General features: G+C 48.1%; 5 protein-coding genes across 5 annotated transcripts; 2 read left to right on the top strand and 3 right to left on the bottom strand.

The window, feature by feature from the left end:
* Positions 1-1,353: 1,353 nt before the first annotated feature.
* Positions 1,354-3,216, top strand: N7481_003110 (uncharacterized protein; the record flags this gene model as incomplete). The annotated part of the gene is made up of 4 exons (XM_057262329.1): positions 1,354-1,475; positions 1,537-1,689; positions 1,750-2,211; positions 2,277-3,216. 4 exons carry the CDS (start codon positions 1,354-1,356, stop codon positions 3,214-3,216), a joined length of 1,677 nt encoding a protein of 558 aa, XP_057123990.1.
* A 1,553-nt stretch (positions 3,217-4,769) lies between these two features.
* Positions 4,770-5,596, top strand: N7481_003109 (uncharacterized protein; the record flags this gene model as incomplete). The annotated part of the gene is made up of 2 exons (XM_057262328.1): positions 4,770-4,800; positions 4,878-5,596. 2 exons carry the CDS (start codon positions 4,770-4,772, stop codon positions 5,594-5,596), a joined length of 750 nt encoding a protein of 249 aa, XP_057123989.1.
* Positions 5,597-6,099: 503 nt separating this feature from the next.
* Positions 6,100-7,812, bottom strand: N7481_003108 (uncharacterized protein; the record flags this gene model as incomplete). The annotated part of the gene is made up of 1 exon (XM_057262327.1): positions 6,100-7,812. One exon carries the CDS (start codon positions 7,810-7,812, stop codon positions 6,100-6,102), a length of 1,713 nt encoding a protein of 570 aa, XP_057123988.1.
* Positions 7,813-9,835: 2,023 nt separating this feature from the next.
* On the bottom strand, positions 9,836-11,490 carry N7481_003107 (uncharacterized protein; the record flags this gene model as incomplete). Its single annotated transcript, XM_057262326.1, has 4 exons — positions 9,836-10,538; positions 10,603-11,035; positions 11,117-11,380; positions 11,469-11,490. 4 exons carry the CDS (start codon positions 11,488-11,490, stop codon positions 9,836-9,838), a joined length of 1,422 nt encoding a protein of 473 aa, XP_057123987.1.
* A 989-nt stretch (positions 11,491-12,479) lies between these two features.
* N7481_003106 (uncharacterized protein) lies at positions 12,480-13,259 on the bottom strand (the record flags this gene model as incomplete). The annotated part of the gene is made up of 3 exons (XM_057262325.1): positions 12,480-13,007; positions 13,118-13,126; positions 13,191-13,259. The coding sequence occupies 3 exons, from the start codon at positions 13,257-13,259 to the stop codon at positions 12,480-12,482; spliced, it is 606 nt and encodes a 201-aa protein (XP_057123986.1).
* Positions 13,260-13,301: the final 42 nt, after the last annotated feature.

Raw genomic sequence — 13,301 nt, 5'->3', positions numbered from 1 at the left:
CTTTCGCGGCCTCACTTTGCTTCGCGGCCTCACTTTGCTTCACGGCTTCACTGCCCTTGCGGCCTCTCTATCCTAGCGGCCTCACTTACTTTCGCGGCCTCACTTTGCTTCGCGGCCTCTCTACACTCTATAGTTTATCTGCGCTCTGTAGCCTCACTGATCTTATAACAGCTGCCCTAGCGGCCTCTCTGTCCTAACAGCCTCACTATACTTTACGGCCTCTCTGCACTTCGCGGCCTCACTTCGCGGCCTCACTTCGCGGCCTCAATACTATGCTTCGTGGTCCCCTGCCATAGCGGCCTCACTGCCCTCACGGCCTTTCAATCACAAATGCAACAGCGACATCTTAGTATTCAGCATCGGCCACCACAAGGTGGCTAACACTGGCTCTGGTATCAACAACTAACACTAACTGTTCATCATCCTTTGGTTAACACTAGCTCTGGCATTAACGGCTAACGATACACACACCACCACTTGTAATACTTGTAGTAGAAGGCATATTCCAAGGATTGTGTGACTCGTGCCTTACTGCAGATGCAAGTAGCAAATAACAAGTAGATTCATCGTGGTCTTTGATATGTAAGCCGGAATTAGAAGTTGGGTCCAAATAAAAAGGTGGATATAGTACGAATAAGACCCATCTTGACCCGCATGACATCATTCGGTTTCCAAGCGCTTTCGCGAACAATGAAAATGTCTCAAATTGTATCCATAACTTTTTGACCTTGCAGCCTTAATCTTTACTGTTGCAGCGTTTGGAACCCGATGTAATCTACGACCCAAATAGGCCACTAAGAAAAATAACGAGAATCCGATCGAGATATGTGAATTTACTTCCATGAATAGATCTACAATACCAAGACCAGAAAATGCCACTAGTCAAGAACACGTAATTCCCTCGGAACAAGAGGCAAAAAAGCCAACCGACTGATTGAAACCTTAAACAAAAAAAAAATCCCCTTCCCTCCGGACGAACCGGGCTCCATAAACCTCGAGAAAAGCAAGGAAGGCCTGGCAAGAAAGATCTTTAGACCCACAGAAACATCAGAAAAGTGGAGCGTTTAACGTTTGAAGGAAGTGTGGTTTCCACTCAAACCCGACCGGCTTCCCGAAGAAGTAGTTCAATAGGTGCCGGTCTACACTAATTGGCGTTCGGCATGCCGGTCGGATTATAATCGGGGCTTTGTGTACCGGACTGTGAAGTCTCTCGGACAAGGGCCAGGACAGGATATGAGTACGCAAAAAAAGAAAATAAGATTCCCGATCGTTTCCGGGTGTTATCTACTTTCTTTTAACCCCCACTGGCCGACAATTTGACGTTGACGTGCTTTCTTCTCAAACTTCGATAAGATGGCCAGCCGTGGGAACTCAATTCAGGAGGTGCATGAGTCTCAGCCTGCTCCGTCGCAGCCTGTGACAGCTGAGCCTGCCTCCGCACAAAAGTCAAAGTCTCGTACCGGGGTTTGGGGCAAGTGAGTATCCTCTAGTGTTTACATGATTCTCTAGAAATTAGTTATGCTGACTTCTCCCCAGGATTAAAGGACTGTTTGTTCAAGATGTTCGAGATGAAATACCTCCTTACAAGGACATTGAAGTTCACACCTGGAATGGTCCCGACGACCCGGAAAACCCCTTCAACTGGGGCATGAAATACAAGTGGCTTCTCACGATCACGGTCTGCTTCATGTAAGATCGTCTGTCAAGATACCCAGTGGGAACGGGAAGTTTACTGACATTTGCAAAAAGCTCTATCCTTACTGGTCTTCCAGCAGGTACCTATGGATCTGGAAACGACTGGATGGAAAAGGAGTTTGATGTCCAGAACTCGCCATTCCCTAACCTTTACTGGGCTACAACCTCATGGAACATGGGTGCGGCTTTCTGGCCGCTGATCTTCGTGCCCCTCACAGAGTCCTCCGGTCGCATGCCGGGATATTTTGTGGCATATATCATTCTGGTCATCTCGCTCTTCCCTTCCGCGTTCGCGAAGAACTTTGCTACATTGGTAGTGACGCGTTTCTTCGGCGGTGGCGCTTCGTCAGTCTCGATCAACATTGTCGGAGGAAGTATCAGTGATGTTTGGTTTGGTGAAAAGGCGCGGAGTCTGCCAATGTCTATCTTCGGATTTACTAGTGTTGTTGGTATTGCTCTTGGACCGTTTATTGGTTCTGCAATTGTTCAGATTCCTCGAAGCGAGCCCTGGCGATGGTGTGTTATCTCTTCTTTCATCATTCATCCTGTACAGGATTTTACTAACTTCCTACGTCGTTTAGGATCTTCTATATCCAGATTATTTACAACGCTGCTCTTATTCCCGTTTTCTGGTTCATCCTCCGCGAAACACGACCAGATGTCATTCTTAAAGCCCGCGCCCGAAAGCTCCGGAAAGAAACCGGACGCCCTATCTACGCAGCCGCCGAGATCAACGCACCAAACAAGCTCGCTCTATTGCAGATCTCCTTCAAACGCCCTACCCGAATGCTGACTTCGGAGCCTGTGGTGATCTTCTTTACACTTTGGATCAGTTTCGCCTGGGGAATTCTGTACCTGTTCTTTTCCAGTGTTGTGCAAACCTATTCGACAAACTACAACTGGGGTACGCTCGCAACAGGTCTGGTACAACTCGCAATCTCCGTCGGAGCGATCATCGGCACAATAATCAACCCCATCCAGGATTGGTTTTACTTCCGCTCTGCAAGGAGAAATACAGAGAAGCCAGGACGTCCAATTCCGGAAGCGCGCTTGTATACCGCGATTCCTGGCAGTCTACTATTTGCCGCAGGTCTTTTCTGGTATGGATGGGCTAGTATGCCTGACGTGCACTGGATTGTCCCTACAATCGGTATCACAGCCGCCGGAATCGGAATTTACTCTATTTATATGGCCGTTGTGAATTATCTCACCGATGCTTATGAGCGATATGCCGCATCCGCTCTTTCGGCTGCTTCGCTGGGCCGGAATTCCTTCGGCGCTTTCTTGCCACTTGCTTCGCCTCAGTTATTTAGCAATCTGGGCTTCGGCTGGGCTGGTACTCTTCTTGGCTTCATTGGAATTGCGTTGTCTGTTGTTCCTGTTGTTCTGGTGCTGAAGGGACCGCAAATCCGGGCTCATAGCACTTTCATGCGGGAGGCGATGTGGGAACCGGAGGAAAAGGTTGAGATTGATCAATCTGGTAAAAGTGAGATGGGACCCAGCGCTGAGGGCATTGCTTGAGTGAGCTTGAGGCATGCCCGGAGAAATCCTAGATTGACTCACATGCTCCGAGTCTTGATTTGCTTGTCCGGTAAACCGTTGGCCTTTTTACAAATAAATTTGCTCTCCGTCAACATGAAGCTCGAATGTCATAGATGCACGATACCCAGTCATTGGATTAAATTTAGTCAAAAATAATATAAGTTTCGAGCCAAACAAGAACGAACAGTGAGAATTCCAAGCAAAGTCACCAAAATCTATCAAGAACTGTCTTCAAACTGGAATTGGAATAGTGAACAGTTCCAGCAGGGCTGGGGTGAATGCGAAGGCATTAACTGTGGTTACTTGTAGAGGAGTAACAAGTGAAGTATCTCAAATACTGGGTATGACGAGAGCAGCGATTGGTGTTGAGTCGTGAACGAACATGCTCAATCCAAATTTCGGACAACTAAGGGCACAAGACAACCTGGTAACTAGTTCCATACGGCTGTTATGTATCCTAAAAGTGGAAGCTGAGTAATATAACGGGGCGGCTGGCCTAATGGAAAGGCGTTGGTTTTCGGTTTCTCTATCAATTACCAAAGATTGTAGGTTCGATCCCTGCGTCGCTCGTTTCTTTTTTTTCTTTTTTCTTTTTTTGCCCGCCCTACAAATACTATCTTTTACTAGTTATAATATAATTTGATGAGTGGTTTGAGCATCTGGCACTTAATTAGCTGTATAATGCACGTGACTATAGGCTGATCCAAACGCTGTCGCCAGATATATCAAGAATCCTTGACAGAGACGCAAATTATTGATCGTAGGAGAGTTATTCAAGGCATTAGCGATGGCGAGTCGACTATGCATGATTGATTCGGGGTTACTCTTCGCTTCGAAGTACACAGGTGTTTTTTGTGGAGTTTCATTACCGTGCACAAGCTACGTCAGAAATGGGGAAAGCCTAGACATCGACATTTTTCTCCATCCTCACAAGATGGGGAATTTCGGTCATCCCATGCTGAGGGAACCAGTGAATGAAAATATGAAATGAATTCATGACGAAATCTTGTCGATGGCCCCTCACGATCATGTTTATACGCGCTGCTCATAGAAATAATACAAACTCATATTTACCAAATGCAAAGCTTGTCCAAACAGGACTTTCAGTGCAATAGAGCAGGTACTAGAGTCGAACTAGATTAATCTCCATACGAGATAAACATTTGACCTTATCCTCTTAGCATACGCCGTATCGAAATCTCGGGTTTGGACTATATCCGGGAACGGAGTTAAGGATTAATTCCGCCATATCTCTTGCCCGGCGCATCATTCTACTCTACCCCAGACTGGACGTATCTTCATAAGAGGAAGATTTAGCCTTGTATCCAGACTGGGGCTCTGACGTCGGGACTAGTATCTCCGGGAACGGATTCAAGGATTACACCCGCTGTATCTCCTGCCTAGCGCCCCTACATAATGATGACACGAGATATTTGAATCTATTTAAGAACCAAGGATTACACGCTAGACAAGCATCGCACTGCAGTATTCCTATCAGCGACTCGGACTGGAAAGATATCTCATCGTATAAAATGGCAACTTCTAAGATTGTCGTCATCACCGGTAAGACAACCCAGGAGTCGCGACAGCAATCTGCAGTTTTATTTCACAGTGCGAGTCACGAAGCTAACTTCATGGAGGCGCCAACTCCGGCATTGGCTACGCTACTACAAATTTTATTGCCTCGCATTCTGGCTATCATGTGATAATGGGTTGCCGCGACACAAAGAAAGGACAAGCCGCTCTAGACGAGATCAAAAGCAGCGGCAATATTAAGGGAACTCTTTCCGTCCTTCAGCTCGACGTGACAGATGATTCTTCCATTGCCGCGGCCGTTTCTCAAGTCGAAAAAGAGTTTGGCCGCGTCGATGCATTTATCAGCAACGCCGGAATCACCGCTCATGGGTACAGCGCTCGGGAGCAACTGAACAAAATTTTCGCTACAAATGTCATGGGGGCATTCCTCACATCACAGTCATTCGTGCCCCTATTACTCAAATCCGAACACCCTTGCTTGATTCAAGTGTCCAGTGGCCTAGGCTCACTTGGCCTAGCTGCCAACCCAGCTGATCCCCACTATAATGCGCCCTGGGAAGGCTATCGAATGAGTAAAGCTTCGTTAAACATGGCGACGCTCCAGCAGCATAAGCAACTCCATAGCCAGAATGTTCGAGTTTTCGCATACTGCCCAGGTTTGGTTAGGAGCAACCTGCGGGGGGAATCCGAGGATGCGGTTAGCGCTGGTGGGGCCGCTGGAGACCCTATGAATTCTGCAAGGGGGCTTTTCGATATAATTGAAGGTAAACGTGATTCTGAAGCTGGGCAATTCTTAAATGCCAATGGCATATATCCGTGGTAAATCGGCTTTCGGGTTTACTTCGGCATGTGCGCTAGTCTTATGGTTTATTTTGGTATGAGTATAGACATAGTTTAGGTCATATTTCATTTTCCACTGTGTTGATCTTGCCTTTTCTTCGTCGTTTCGGATCCGCATCTTTGTACCCGCTTACCCCTGGTACCAAACTTTGTCATGGGCCTTTAACTGGAGAAGGGGCCCAGAAATCTGAAAACAACGTCACAGCGGAGCAATGAAAATTGGGCAAAGCTGAAAAATGGGTACTTCTGTAATTTCAGTAGGCTGCTCCCGAGGTAAGAGAAATTTAAGTTTATGATTGTAGTTCAATGATCAAACAAAAATGGCTGGTATTCAATTCTCAACAGAAGGGTATATGGGGGTCATTATCAATTAAAGCTTATAGATACATCAATGGGTATAAAAGTCCAGTCACATTATTGTCAAATTAGTATGTAACAGGTCTTCACTTGTCTCGTATCCCGTTAACCAGGTGGCTATGGCTAGATCTAGACCATGTTGCCGGACTGCTCGTTAAGAGTAGCCTCCGAGCTGGCCGAGAGACGGCGGTGGTTCCTGACAAACTTGGGCCAAGTGTTGGTGAGCACCAGGTACTTGATGCTCTGCTCAGCCTCATCAAAGATTGTCGCGCAGAAATCCGTAGGAATATCACCCCAGAACATAACCCGGTCCTTGATCGAAGAAATCGAGCTACCGCTACCAGTGCCCTTCTCGGAAAACTCAGACTTGCTGGGCGACGGGATGTCGAAGGTGAACTTGTCGAAAGGGCTGACGGGGTCAACCTCGCGTTCTTCACCGTAGAGAATGGAAGTAGGCTTCTCGAAAACAGACTCGAGGTGCTTGAGATCGGTGGACGAGATGTTCAAGGGGAACTCGGCGTGGTGGACACTGATAAACTCGGCGTAGATGTGCAGGGCGCGGTTGAAATGCTCACGAAGGAGATCACGGAGATTGTCGTCCTTAGCGCCAGGGCCATCCAGGATAGCCTGGGGCAGGGAGTTCTTCCACTCGGCGACGCTGGTGAGGAAAGCGATGTTCTCACCAGAAAAGTCATTGAGGGCAGAGAACTTCTGGAGAGGATCCGGGTTACGATCGAGAACATATTCAAGGGCACCCATTGTTAGGATGCTGTCGCGAGAAGAGCTGTTGTCACTCTTGACAGAGCCCTTAGACGACCAACCAACAGAGAGCATGGAGTCAACCATAGTGGAGGCGGAGTTCATGGACTTGCCGTCGGAGGATTCACCCTTGACCTTCTTCTCCCAGTTGGAGATAGCATCGAGGGTTTCCTGGCGAAGAGACTGGTGGCGCATGACCTCCCAGCAGGGAAGGAAAACAGTGAAGACTTCAATGGCGATAATAGAAAGACAGATCCACTGAGGAGGAAGGAAGTACTGGTTGACAACCTCCATTTGAGGAACGTAAAGACCGATAAGCCACATCGGAGTGGCGTGTAGATTAGACAGACAGCAACCAATAGTCTGAACCCTCCAGCCCTGGGTATCTTGGATGTTGCGAGACTTCCACAAGATAATCGGAGCAACGACCCAGGCCCAGAAGAATTGCAAGGCAGCTCCGGGCCACCATTCCCATCCACTGCCCATCTCAGACTTCTGTTGCATCTCGGTGCCGTGAGTTTCGGTACCGGGAATACCCCAGGTGCTGTGATACTTGCGGGAGATGACCCACATAAGGACCGTGAGAAAGATCTGGAGGAGCATACCGGCGCCGACGAGGATGAGGATCCGGGTGTTGTAGGCGAGGTTAAAGAACCGGTTTATCAGGCCGTTCTGGTTCTTGGGTTCGGGGTTGGAGTTGAGAAGCGCCTTGCCGCCGTCGACGTATTTCTTCTGAAGTTTGGCGACGTGGAGGAATCGACTGTTGGAAGCGTGGAAAAGAGAAATGCCGCATGGCAACCAGAGACCCATAATCCAGTATTCAGTATCACCGGGTGCGAGGGCACCGTACATGAGACCGACCTGGACAAGGATCCAATAAACGTGTAAAAATGCGATTGCAGAGAGTGACAGCCCGAGGCCACGGATTCGGAGGATAGGCGAGTTGCGATTGTGGATGAGAAACCACATTCCCAGTACCACGGGGATTGTCCAGACAACAGTCCAGACAGCCCACCAAATGGTGACTGGGGAAATGAGGAGCTCCGCCTTTGAATCGGCGTGCACATTGAGTTCCGATCCCATGGCGAGGGGGGGTTTGCTTAACGAAGCTGAAGGAATGTGGTGAAGTTGGATAGCTTGACTAACATCAAATCCAGCGCGGCGGAATCGTGGGGGCGCGTTATTATATCAACAAAACCAGACTAGAATGGGCGCCAGCCGTGTGGGTTGTTACGTGCGGCCGGCGCCGAGTTAAAACTCTTAGTTCAGTACAGCGTTTCGTCGATGCGAAATTGTCCCCTGTAGATCGTACCAAGTTGAGGAGGTCACAGAGTGGGCCGTTTAAGCCTAACATAGTAGATAGTGGAGTAGAGATTTGGAATTTGTGCGAGGTCGTCTGCAGGAACAAACCACTAATCTCGATTCATCGCGCTATCGATCGATCGAGGTACTCCCAAACTATCGAAGTTAATTCGAATTTCAAACCGTCGTCATGACTCGGATTGCCCACGAATGCCCACATGGGGAACACTTTCAATCATGCAGCCGCGGTACTGGATACTATTCTCCGATCGTAATGATATCTCACATTCGGCTTTACTCGCGATTGACATTTTTGTTCTCACGATTAAAACCAGACCTTAAACACCTTTTAGGCATTTAGCAATTGTGTTAAACATCTGACTATCTTTATTTTCTTCTTCTACATAGCAGCTGCATATCAGGGGTGATCTGTACTAAAGTTAACCGCTGTTTCCGAGGCTTACGCATATGATATATTCCATATGCACCCAAGATGCCCTGTCATAATCTGTACATACTATACAAAAGTACACAGTAGGATCATGTCAAATCCTTCCATTATATTACTACGAGTCCGGAATCCGGAAGCCTTCGGAGGGCCACGACGCGAGCCACGCTACGCTGGAACGAACGCGGGCGCGCACGAGGGAGATCCCGTCCCGTCCGCAAGTGGGTCACGAAGTAATAGTGTCGCTAACCATACCAATCATAGATTAGCTCTCACTTGGGCGCTGGAGTCATAAAATCAAGGCAGGGGAAGCCAAGCCTGGTACCTGGAAAGCCGCAACCCCAGCCATGCGCCCATTGCTCAGGTTAAGCACATCCGGTTCTTCACCGAGCCCGCGACTATTGACAAGTAAAGCTCCACCACGAGTGGGTGATATCTCAATTGAGGCAGTGGCAGGGCTTCAAGGACCCTCTGGAAAGTGGACCGCGCCACCGAGGATCCCCTGCTCACCTACATGAACAGATGTTGTTGATTGGTGAAGCAATCCTGTCGTACCGGGCGCTCCAGGAATCCGTCTTATCGCGTGCTTGCGTTCGCTTGCGCCGTTTGAGTGGCTGGGTTTTAACACAAGGCTATGAAGGAATCGTACTATTGACATTCCCACTTGGCACCTTCAGAAGAGATGAGGGGTGTGTGTGGAGAGGGAAAAAAGTCCCACATTTGCCGGCAAATGGTACCCCCCGGATTCTTTGAATAGAAATTATGGGACGTATGAGAGGGGCTGTATGCAGCAAAAGGGGGCGTGTCGGCCCTACCATTCTGATCGGGACCCGAGAACCTGGTATAGCGATCTCCGTTTGGACATTGCGCCTGGCCAATGCTGAAGCCAACTTGCAGAAGTGTGGATTCAAGCAAGCAACGCAGCCAGTTGGTCACGGTGAGATTACCGGTGAAATCACAGTGGCCTTGGGCTGCAACAGCACCTGGAGTGCAGTAGCTCGATGCTAGGCTATTCTGCAGTGCAACTACAAGTCAAAGAGCAACTATCTCAAATTAACTTCAATATCCCAAAGAAACACGCCCAGTCGCGTCAATGTTAAAACAGGATCACATATCCCCCGCCACTTACCCCAAATGACTCGTGCGTGGTACGCCGTACACACTGGTGTTTCGCCTAAAATTGGGTAATTCTTCCCCGAGTCCCCTGAAGGCTTCACTAATCCGACTAGTTCAGACTCGCATAACTTGGGTCGCGATAGACTATTAAAATCTAGACCGACCAGCAAGGCGGATAAAAAAAAGAAAGGAATACCCGATAACATCTTGATTCGGCAAGCAGAACAGAATTCATCCATTTCATAGCCTAGAATCAAAGTCTCTGGGCCCAGAGACCCGGTACACGGTGTCGAAAATGGTTTTTCCAGGCTTGTTATGCAAGGCGTCTATCCATAACAACCCTTTCAGTTTGTCTTGAAGTTCATCCCAATTATTTGCCTCTAATGCCGTAAGGCAAACTCTCAACCAAGGTAATAGCCAGTGATCATCAGCCGGGGTGAAGAGAGAAATGCCGCCTACCATAAGAAGCCAAACAAGGCTGAGCAATGGGATCTGCCCAGGCGGGAGACTGAGAAGACGATCCCGATAAATATTCGGAAGGTATGTGTGTGGAGACGGTATATTTCGCACACGTAAGAAGACGTGCGAAGAGAAAGCAAGTAGCCCAAGGCGGATAGTTTCATCGACAGGATTAAGTTCGTACTTGATGCAAACCACCCGATACATCACAGATCCCATATTTGTTAAAAGTACTTCCTTGGGAAGTCGAAGCCCGCGCTTTGTTGCATAATTGATCGCCGAGCAAAATCTTATCATCGCCGTCCAGGCTTGTTGTAGGTCTGTGCAGCAGATGCTTGACGCGACCGGCTGCGGTGAAGCTCCTACCCCTGGTGACGTCTCTGTGATCGGCGGTGTTAGATCATAGGGTATCAGGGGCTCCAGTGATGGGTCTTCAAAGAAGACGGTTTCCATTCCGTAGTTGATAGCCATTGCTAGATCGCATCTACCCAAAATGGACATGTTAGCACGAGACAGCAATACTCGTATATTGCTCGGGGGTAGCTTACTTCATTAATTCAATGATAAGCTTTGGGTTGTACCTGAATGCGTATATTCCGCCCTTCAAATCGGCCATTTTCCGCAAGCCTTGAAGATGATGCTTGGCCGAGGAAATGTCGCCCACGAGATGAGCATGCGTGGCCAAGTAAAGAACCACGAGAATCGTAGAGTTCCATGTTTCTCGTTCTTCACTTTGGCCCGAGATTCTCTCGCGGAGTAGCCGAAGAGCCTCAGAGTAATGTACCATCCCTCGGCATGCGGAAGATGAGGTTTGGATGCCTGATACAAGGGACGAGTAGGACTGACAGAGAAAAACGACGGAATGCAAGTATGCCACGTCATATGTCAAGAGGTCGAACCATAAAGTGTCAATCTTATCGTTCTTGTGAAAGTCGATGTGGTCTGCCAGGGGATACATAATTCTTTTTGCCATGAAGCAGACTGTTCGCGAGTCATCAGTCAACTTGAACCTTGGAATATAATCAGCGTGTCAGGATATATCCCGAGGTCTCTAAAACTTACACCTCAACATCTCTTGTAACAATGCTGGTTCGATCGGTGCGGCAAATCTGGAAAAGGAAAGCTCATTGCCAACCTTGTTGGGTATTGATGGATAGCGCATTTTAAGCACAAGAGCCGATGGCTCATCTGAATCAAGCCTGGAAGATCCTAGATCCCGGCGCGGTGTCTTTGTATTCGGTTTTCGGGTCTTGCCGCGGTTTTTGCCCACCATGACATGCTGTCTGATGAGCCTGCGCTTATCCGACCCGGCCTTGTGTAAGCCATCTGTAAGAATGAATGGCATAGTATTGACTAGTTCGGTAACATGAGACCTCCGAGATATGTCTTATAGCGATTATTCGAAATAGCTCACCGTTTTCTTTTTGGGCGGCCATGTTGGCTGCGGGCGAGCGTGTCGTCCGTTAAAACCCGTATTCAAAAGCTGCTTTGCGGCAGAAGTACCCAAAATGTCGCCAAACTCATCAGAAATCAAAGACGATAAAGTCCTTTCTTTCATCCACCGAGGGACCAAAGCCCGAGGTTGCCGGGGGCAGTGAATGAAATGTGCTGAGTCATTTTCACGCCTCGGGGTTTAGGCCGTAACGTTCGGACATATCAACCCCCTACGCTACTACTAGTATCTTTTCAAACATGCACACGGAGAAAGTTAGCCAAAAAGGTCCGAACGACCGTCTACGAGAGTAAAAGTAGCACAAGTAATCCATAGAAATACATTTAAACTTGGAGACAATGCAGGGTGGTTTCGCGAACTTTTTGTGTAGTATTCCTGACCAAAGATAGCGTTTCTTTTCATTTCGTTTGTGAGGCAAGACTTTCACTCAAATTGATATCGGCCACTCTTGATGCAATAGGCTCCGCTGATTAAATCCCTGCCTCAGTATTCCATAGTAATTCAGAGCGCGCCTCCTCGTCGAGCGATTCCATTCTCGGATGATGTCGCGTTGTTTTTCCCACATCGCAACTGTGAATAAGCCAGCCTCCGTCTCAATATCTGTTTCGTATTCGATCAGAGTGCACGAAACACTGCTATGGCCCGAAGTGGACAGCATGTCTACAACAGAGACCTCATCAATTTCGATCCTAGCCATCCCGGACCTTGTCATCCACTCCACAATTAGGCAGACCCGGCTTTGCCGCGTCACCATCGTGACGGTCCAAACAAATGCAGCCTGGTACTGATCCAGAGTAAAACCTAGAAGAGATATAAATTCTTATTTTGTGACTTTTCTGTAAGGTTTCAACCCACGGTTCTCCTCTAACCCAAGCATAGCAAGCTTCCTCACAACCTGCGGCATCCCAGCACTGCGTCGAACCTCCGCGATCGTGCAATACCACCATCTGTCGTCAACCGGCCGAATGTTGTTCATGAGGAAAAGCACGCCTGGCTTGTAACAAATGTCGGCCTGTCAAGAACCACAGCGAATTCCTCGCAGATGGACTGGGGAAGTCTTCCAATGTCATGCCGCTCTAATGGTGGGACTCGGCGCTTTGATCCGTCTTCCGAGCTATGTAAGGCGCCCACGGTGATATTATTTGGGAATGGCAGTATTGAGGATAAGCTTTCATCTGAGATCCTGAAGTCAAACCGAACTGTCTTCTTCGGGTCGAGCATGGAAAGGACATGTGCTGTGAATAGGTGGCTGATTTCTAGCAGATCTGGGTCTGGGATTTCTGCGAGGAATTGAACGAAGATCACATATTGGAGGTCGCTTTCCTCGGAGGGGTGGTTTTTTAACGTGATTCCTATATCCTGAGGACCTTTGGTCACGGATAAAATGTCGGCGCTCACAGATCCAAGGGGCTCGAAACGTTGCTCATCCAGAATTTTCCTGACTTGTTGAGAATTCCAGGTAGTTTGCACGGAAACCGGGTATATTCTTATTTGTAGATGCTGTTGATTTATTAAGAGTTAATATCTTTATATAAAGTAAGGGTAATGTCTTAATAAAAGTATTTGCCCTCGGTCGTCCTGTATAGGTGATAATTTATTAATATACTCACCAGAAAGCTCTATTGAAACAACATTAGGTTAGTTAGGTATTGGAAGTTTGCATGAGGTGCTTCGCAAAATCACAACCTGTATCCAGATGATGTTCTCGCGACCGGACACAGCTAACCATTTTCTTTCTTTAGGAATCTCCATACCGACTACCGACCGTGGGCGAGTAATGTCTCCGTTAATTCC

This window comes from Penicillium waksmanii (genome assembly GCF_028829765.1).
Source record: "Penicillium waksmanii strain IBT 27052 chromosome Unknown utg000004l:1.0-5674109.0:1.0-5678898.0, whole genome shotgun sequence".
Lineage (NCBI taxonomy): Eukaryota > Fungi > Ascomycota > Eurotiomycetes > Eurotiales > Aspergillaceae > Penicillium > Penicillium waksmanii.
This window is presented reverse-complemented; position numbering and strand designations above follow the sequence as displayed.